The sequence below is a fragment of the Cricetulus griseus genome, chromosome X (genome assembly GCF_003668045.3).
Source record: "Cricetulus griseus strain 17A/GY chromosome X, alternate assembly CriGri-PICRH-1.0, whole genome shotgun sequence".
Lineage (NCBI taxonomy): Eukaryota > Metazoa > Chordata > Mammalia > Rodentia > Cricetidae > Cricetulus > Cricetulus griseus.
The window spans coordinates 108,906,802-108,915,066 of record NC_048604.1 but is presented as its reverse complement, the minus strand read 5'-3'; the positions used below and the strand labels follow the sequence as shown (position 1 = coordinate 108,915,066).

At 43.2% G+C, this 8,265-nt stretch overlaps 1 protein-coding gene across 6 annotated transcripts in view; it reads left to right on the top strand.

Annotated features, from left to right (window-relative positions):
* The first annotated feature begins 9 nt into the window (after positions 1-9).
* Pfkfb1 (6-phosphofructo-2-kinase/fructose-2,6-biphosphatase 1) overlaps positions 10-8,265 on the top strand; it is a 53,406-nt gene continuing 45,150 nt past the window's right edge. For 3 of the 6 annotated variants that reach the window (XM_027432031.2, XM_035449880.1, XM_035449879.1), the window contains exons 1-3: positions 11-193; positions 946-1,045; positions 1,928-2,059. In XM_027432031.2, the coding sequence (XP_027287832.1) occupies positions 1,969-2,059 (91 nt within the window). In that variant the 5' untranslated portion in view covers positions 11-193; positions 946-1,045; positions 1,928-1,968. Of the gene's footprint in view, positions 194-945; positions 1,046-1,927; positions 2,060-8,265 lie in introns of all 6 variants that reach the window. The other 3 variants (XM_035449881.1, XM_035449878.1, XM_027432032.2) reach the window with 2 other exon arrangements.

Genomic DNA, 8,265 nt, shown 5'->3' with positions numbered 1-8,265 from the left:
GCAGGACGCACGCAGGGCGGGGCCTCGAGTTCAGTTCTCACAGGCGGGAGACGGAACTGAGGTGGAAAACCGGGCTTGGTCGTCCAAGCCTGTAACCCCAATACTCAGGAAACTGAGGCAGGGGCAGTCATGAATTCATGGTCAGCCTGGGCAACATAACAAGACCCAGTCCAAAACCTGGGAAGAGTGACTGGTGAGAAGCGCGTCCCTGGTTGGGCTCCTTTTCTTCTGGCCGCACACTGGCCTGGACGCCCGAGTCTGACTGCTTTTCTCGACACAAAAGTCCCCTTGATGGGTCAGGTTACTTACAGATGGGATTTGGCACTTTGTCAAGGGCGGGCCTCTGGGGAAACAAACTCAGCCAAAGCCCTGCCCCCCACCGAGACAGAACTCCAGTTTAAGTGAGCGGCCCCTGGCGGTGGCTGAGGGGCCTCTGCCCCCTGGAGTCTTGTGGGCAGGGGCAAAGGGAACTTTTTCAATTGAAAGATTGGGAAATTAGCTGGGCGGTGGTGGCACGCCTTTAATCCCTGCACTCGGGAGGCAGAGGCAGGCGGATCTCTGTGAGTTCGTAGGCCAACCTGGTCTACAAGAGCTAGCCAGTTCCAGGACAGCCTCCAAAGCCACAGAGAAACCTTGTCTCGGAAAAAAAAAAAAAAAAAAAAAAAGAAAGAAAGAAAGCAAAGAAAAGAAAAAAAAAAAAAAGAAGATGGCGCAGATGGCCTCTGTTTTTATTGAGTCTGGAGGCAGGAGACTGCCTCAAATCCTCCCTGTATAGCCATTATATCTTGGCTCTCGTGGCTTGTAAAGGACGAGACAGAACACTTGGATTTGGCTCCATTTTTTAGATGTGCAAAATTGAGGCCTGGAAAATTTAAGCTTCAGAATAATATTGTCTCCGGATGCAGCAATGGTTTTTCCGGCTACATTGTGTCCTTTCATTCTTAGGATAAACCAGGAAAAGACGCGGAAGCTAAGTAGAAGTTGAGTTAATTCGTCTCAGTGTCACAGAAGTGGTAGAGCCAAGATTTAAACCCTTCTTAACCAGGTAAACAATTGTTTTTTTAAATTAATATTTTCTGTCCACACACCTCTGCATTTAAGTATTTTCCTGTGGGCAACACTGGACTCTGGTCATTCTATCACAGAATTTAACTACGATGTACAACTCCCACTGATTTCTCTTATCACTAGACTTCCAACAGCCTGAAAGCAGTGGCCATCTCTGACACAATGTGTATGATAAGGGAATAAGTATTTCACGGATGACTGTAAACAGGGCAATAGCAATGGGTTCTTATTTTTGAGAGCACAGAAACAGAATTAACAGGCATAGCCCAATTTCCAGGGAAAAGTATAGCTTTCCACCCTAAGATTTTTACTAAAAATTGCTGCAGAGTTATTCGCACACACCTCAGAATTTCACAGCCTTAGCACCATCATCTTCTGTGGCTGCAGGAGAACCACAGTGGGCTACTTCCTTACTCCCAGAGGACTTAACGGTTACTAGTTATTGCTGTCAGAAAAAAAGCTCTGTAATTAAGAAAAGTCTGTGCCTTCAGCTTTTCCATGCTTTGGGAGTTGCTGGCTAAGGATCAAATCCCAGGAGTGGGTTAACTAGGACAAGGGAAATGAACATTTTTCCTCGTGTTGCTAGATTGCTTTCAAGCAAGAGATTTTGCCCATACTGCACTGAAGTCAGATATGAAGCTCAGCCCCAAGGAAATCCAGTTCTTGCTCACCTAAATAGCTGGTTTTAATTTCCCCATTCTCCAGCGACTTGTTAATATTAGTACTGACCTTTGGGGCAAGGTGAACACATGGTTGGACTGAAGAGAAAAGGCTCTGGGTGGCTCAGGAACTTCTTTGGCAGCTACAGCAGCTAATATTTCAACACTGTACACACCCCTTAACAAGGGCGCTTCCTCAGCCTTCCTAGGAACCAACGGATGTCTCCGGGTTTCCTATTTGATGACACCCACTGGACCTGCTTTGGGGGTCTGTAAATACAGGAGAGCCATTGGATTATTAGCGATGGAAGAAAAAGCATCTAAGAGAACAGGTAGGTGAGAAAAAAGGAAAAGTAGACAGGTATTTCACAGATCAAAATCCTTGCTTCAGGCTCTTGGGAAGTTTTTCTTTGCATAGGCATTTGATTGAGCTAAAAGGGAATGGGAGTGTTGGGAAAAGATGATGTGTATATCTGATTTATCTGTCATTATTTTAAAATGCAGTTGTACTTGACTTTGTAGGACACTGGTCTATAGGGCAATCCCCTACTGTCTTTCAAATTCTAATTTTCATTTTATTTCCTTTAATTTTGGAAACAGGGTCTAACTATATTTCCCATGCTGGTCTGAAATTTTCCATGTATCCCAGAATGGCTGTGATTGTGTGATCCTCCCAGCCTAGCTTCCAACTATGTAGTATATTTTTAAATGTACAATAGAGACTATATCTCTGACTTCTCCTCTAATATATAAAGTAGAGTTGATTTGCTATGAAACTTTGACAAGTTCTTTAGTTTCTCTGGCTGTCAATAGACACCTTAGTAAAATATAAATTAAAACCCCTATCCTGCTTCCCTCAGTGGTCTGGCCTGATGATAAAGAAAGGGTGGGGTGGGAGAAGCAGAACCCGGAGCTCTTTGGAAACACTTCAGGACTTTCATGCTGTGGCTGAGATTAGTGGTCTTGGCTTTTATGTGGCATCCACAGGTAGTACCACCCACAACCCTCTAAGTGCACTCCTTCCTGACTGACTATGGTCAATGAAGAGCCACTCTTATGACTAGAATGCAATGAGCTTTGCAGATCAGATGTGAGTCTGAAAATAGGTGCAGTGGGCCAGGGTGGCTGCTGTCAGAGGAGTCCTGATATGTACTCATCCATGAATCTAGCCTGAAAGCATGTGATCAACCATCTGTCAGCCTTCTAGCTGTAACAAATGCATTCAAAACCACACATTTCAAGACTTACAAATACGGTAACCCTATTTATGATTTTATTGCCCATATATACTATTTTGATGCTTTAAATGAGATTCCTCCCCACACTTTGTACTTGGAGGTGGGAGCAGGCTCTACAGGTCTTCAAAAGTCACACTTCATAGTTTTCTTCTCTAGAGACAGTCCAACTTTAAATTTTATGGTTCAACCTTTAGCCTTGTGTGTGAATCTGATGTTGAGTGAACCATGTGTCTATAACCGAAGCATTAAACCTTCTTAGAGGAAATTTCTTAATTTTATTTATTCTATACCATCCCAAAGTTTTTTTTTAACCTCAGACAAATCAGCTCCCCCATCCATTTCCCTGAAAGCTGTTATAATACCTACCATGGTGAACTGGGATTTCTTATAGCTATGTTTATCTCATCTACAGCAGAGAGATGTAGACTGTGAACATGGACACTGAACAAGTGTCCTCTATACCAGAGCCTGAGACAAACAGTCAGTAGATCACAGGGATCCAGGCTCCATCTTCAAGGAGCCCACAGTCTAGTTAGGTAAAGAGAACCCTTGCTACATAGAAGCATATGGGCAATATGAGAACCAAAGATGAAACCTCTCTCAAGTCTACAAGGCTGACTTTCAGAGAAGGTAGACACTAAAACAGGTCTTGATGAGCAAGATAGAGATCAGTGAGAATAAAGATGCTACTGTCTCAGAAAAAGCATAAAGACAAGAAAATGCTGTGTTTTGGGGCCCTGTGAATCAGCCAGTGTATGTTAAACATGGGAGTCTGGGGGATAGCAGACTGAATGGGTAGGTTGGGACTTGATTTAGAAGAGGTTTGAATGCTAGTCTGAGGCATTTCTAGGAGGATTGTTTATTTTTATTTCTATTTTTGGGCTCAGAATTGTTAACAGTGGTGAAGTTTCATAGGCAGGTTTAAATTAGGTTATCAAACTTAGACCCTGAGCTTTCCCCTTTCAGACCTTGTCAGAGGCCTTCTGGTTGACTAGCTCAGATTTCTTGCTACTAAAATTATCTTCTTGATTCTTGGCAGTGTCATAGGACAAATTCGTAAACATAAAAGATATGTTCATGTGATTGGCTAGATTACCTTGGACAAGCCATCCCCTCCTCAGACCCATTTTCCTGTGTTCTAACTGTGGACATTTGAAAGGAACGTGTAAGATAACTAAAATGTTGCTTTGTGGGCATTGAAAACCACACAGAGTCATGGTAAGAGCTTTAAAACAGACTTACACTAGCTGTGTAACTTGTTAGGGTTAGGAAACTTGTGTCTTGCAAAGTCTATTTCTGAGACTGTAGGGGTTCTCCGCTAATCTGAAAGTCCTAGGTATTTTTTACCTTTAAATTGACACATAATTGTACATACTTGTATGGTACTGATTAATTGGCATATGTGCCACCTCAAATATTTATCATTTTTCCTCTCTGCCAGCTACTTTGAAGTACATAATTATCTGTTGTCAACCATAGTTATCCTGCTGTGCTGTAGAACATCACAAGTTACTCCTCTCTCCTATTTACCCAAATCCTGGACCTGTTGTTGTCTCTTTCCCTCTCCTTTCCCCATTAGTCTATACTCTGCTTCTTACCAACATCTTTTAGGTTCTGCAAATAAGTGAGAATGTGTAGTATTTGACTTTCTATGCCAGATTTTGTTAACAGAAACCAAAAATGATTACCTCTCTAATTGATCCTCAGGAACTCTGTACAGTGTAAATATTAATCCTGCTTCATAGTATTGTGATAGATCTTACAGAATACTTGAAAAAAATGACAATGCATTCACTTCACAAAGGAAACAACAGCCGGTGGTGGTGGTGGTGGTGGTGGTGGTGGCGGTGGTGGTGGCGGCGGTGGGCGGCGGCGGCGGCGGCGGCAGTGGCGGTGGTGGCACACGCCTTTAATCCCAGCACTTGGGAGGTGGATCTCTGTGAGTTTGAGGCCAGCCTGGTCTACAGAGCTAGTTCCACGATAGGCTCCAAAGCTACACAGAGAAACCCTGTCTCAAAAAACAGAAAACAACAACAAAAAACAAAAAAAAGAGGAAACAACAATGTTGAATAATATATATTCAGCATTGCTCGGGTTTTCTGTATGTGTGTCAATACATTGGATCTTCACTAACACTGAAGCACTATGCACTACTTTCCTCATATACTAAATGAAAAAGCAAAATAAAACAGAAAACAACTGAGTCACTGAAAAGTTAGTCTTCTGCCCAGTTTCTCAGACCAAATAATGGGCAAAAGTGAGATTCTGCCCATACCACGTGGCTCCAGATTCCATTGTTCTTAACTGTTGTGATCCACTGCCTCAGTAGGTGCCTTGACATAGGTAGGCTTTGGTATTGAAAGTCTTCTATGATATATACAGAGCATCTGATGTGACTCTAACCCTTGTATAGACTAAGGTTCTGAGAAGATATTTTAGGAAGCTTCTTAAAAGGCAGAGTGGAGCTGGGAGCATTTGAGGGCAGGGCCTGGAGATTTCTTTTCCTGAGAGATTGCCCTTTCGTAGTCCAGCTCAGTAGAAGAAAGTTGAGCTTCCTAATACCCAATCACTGGAGGTTTGTTGGGGGTGGGAAGGTTACAGAGAATGAAGTAAAAGGGCACTTGGACATCTTCCAGGAAAGCTGTGCAGTTGCACAAATTCTACAGATAAAAGTCTCAAAATAACCAGGGGAATGGCAAGAAGAGTGGGAGTAAGTGAAGGGGAGACAGGCTCTGGTCTGTGGATTTGTGCTGTTTAGATAAAGGCCATTGTCTCTTGTCCATAATACTCTTCTCAGTACAGTTCCACTCTCCTAAACCTCCATCCCAACACCTTGGCATGAAGAGTTTTAGCTGGGGTTTGGATTAGATTGTGATATCTTTGTTGCTGGGTCATCTCATAGCATTTGCAGCCATGTGAACTGTGCTTACTTATCGGCCCTCTGCCCAGCAATGGCTGCACTCACTCCCATTCCCAAGGTGTCAGATTTACTGTGATTTATTTAACCTTGGCTGGAGAGAGTATAAAGGTGATCAGATTGTGCCAAACTCTCTGGAGTGCCCCGGACAGCTCATTTTAAGAGGGAGAGGTCTTGTGGAGAGGCAGGCAACAGACTCCAGGGAAGGACAGTTTTGCAATGCCTTGTTGAGTAGGGTGAGCAGTGATGTACTGAAAATCTACTTCCAGTTTGGGCCTTAAATTGCTAACTCAAAACGTTGCATTTTGAATTAGGGACATTATGTTTGTGTTTTTGTTTGGGGGGCCCTTGTAACTCTGGTGTGACTCTCTTTCTGAGTTGGAGCTTCATAATTCTAACTAGGCCTGCTTTTTTATTTCAAAGCTGAAACCTATCTCCATCACCTTTGCCATGCCACACCACACAGGATGTAAGCACATGATCTTTGGTCTTTTATTTGCATACTCTACTAGCTCTGTCTTCATTGGCGGGAAGTAACTGGTCAGACCTGGGCTGTCTTGCTGGCTGCCTTCCTTGCTGGGCTCCAACTTATCTTCTATGTACATAGCCCTTAGAGTTCAGAGGCCTCTACTGACTTTCTGCTTAGCCTCTGGCTTTCAGCACCCACATCCCCACTTGTAAATACAGGAGCAGAAGGAAAAAAGGGAGCTAGAGATAGTTTGTGAGAGGCTCAGTAACCCAGTGTATACCCGTCTCAGTCCTGCCCACCTGCTGCTGTGGCCACGACAACAGAAAAGACAGCTAGGAACATAGGAAGTGAGGTCCAATACCTTGTGGGCAGTGCTGTCATTAGCTGGAACACCTAAGATGTCTCAAGAGATGGGAGAGCTCACTCAAACCAGGTTACAGAAGATCTGGATTCCACACAGCAGCAGTAGCAGCATGCTGCAACGGCGAAGGGGCTGTAAGTGGGGTTTACAGTTGTGGGGGGTGGTGGTAGGTGGGTCTAGAAGAACAAACGGTGCTCCCATCTACTCCTACCCTCACATAGAAGTTGGAATAGATGAGCAGTTGAATAAGATAGTTAGAGCATAACAAGAGGCTAATATGAGAAAGGGTAAGGAAATAAGAAAGGCAGGTAGAAAGACAAAGAATGAGCATTAGATAAAGAACACTCAAACTACAGGGACTCCTGACTAAGGGCTTTCACCCTTGAATCAGGAGCTTGTTTGGAATGCTTCTTGTCTAGAATGTGAGGGTTCTAGTATTGTTCAGAATATTTTATTCTGGTTTCTTTTATAAAGGATCAGGAAATGGATTTTGTTTCATTTATTCGAGGGTGAAATAAGGTGATGGTTCCTGGCATTGTCTCTCAAAGGATAGGTGCTGAGTCCACAGCACTACTATGTCACTGGTCAGCATTGCCCTTCCTCTTTCACAGTCCTTTTAAAAATAAGTCTGTACCTGCCTGGGCTGAGAAAGACTGAGTACTGGGCTCCTGTATTGCCTTCTTGGCCTTGACATTTATAGACAGTCTTGCTGTTCTGAGGAGTTGAGGGAAAAGACAGTATCACAAAGCCTAGTCTGCTGGTGTATTTCTCACTTTGAAATTTTAAGGAGCAGGGGCTAAAGGAAAGTAAGCAAAGCTTGGAAATAGGCTTTGAAACCGAAGTATACCATTTCTCATAGATAACAAAGGATAATCATGCAACAAGTTGTTTCCAGTCCAGCTTGAGTAAGCAGAAGGGGGCTAGAGATAAGACATCTGTGGACTGCTTCTGGGACAGCTCAAGCAACCTCTGAGGAAGCTGCTAGACTCTTAATGGTAGAGGAGGGTAGGCCTAAGTCATAGTGGGGGCAATACTTCATCTTGTCAGTTCCAGGAAGATATACAATATTAGATTAGTGCATAGAATGTAGGCTATGTATGTATAGAAGAAGCAGAGTAGAGGATAAATCCCAGTGTTGTGTTCTCCATTGTTCTCTCCAACAGCAATCCTCCTTAGACATCTGGAGATGTAGGAGTCTATAAAAGATAGAACCTCATTCCACCCTTACCCGTCCAGCCACTCTTGATTCTGTTGGGTTTAACTGACAAGCAGTGAAGCCATTCTGCATTCATAGGTCTTCCAGAGTGAAAACCCTTATATTCCTGAAAAATCTGACAAATACTCAGGAGGCAGATTCAGGAGGATTTCTGTAAGTTTGAGAGCTAGTCTTAGCTATATTGTAACTTCTCAACCAGCCAGAGCTATATCTCAAAACAGTACAAGAACAAATCCCACACAAACAGAAAAATGTGTGTTTATTTTAATTGAATGTCAAATTCCTTAATTGTTCATAAGAGTAATACTTACCAGATGCAAGGCTGTGTAGCTTTGAG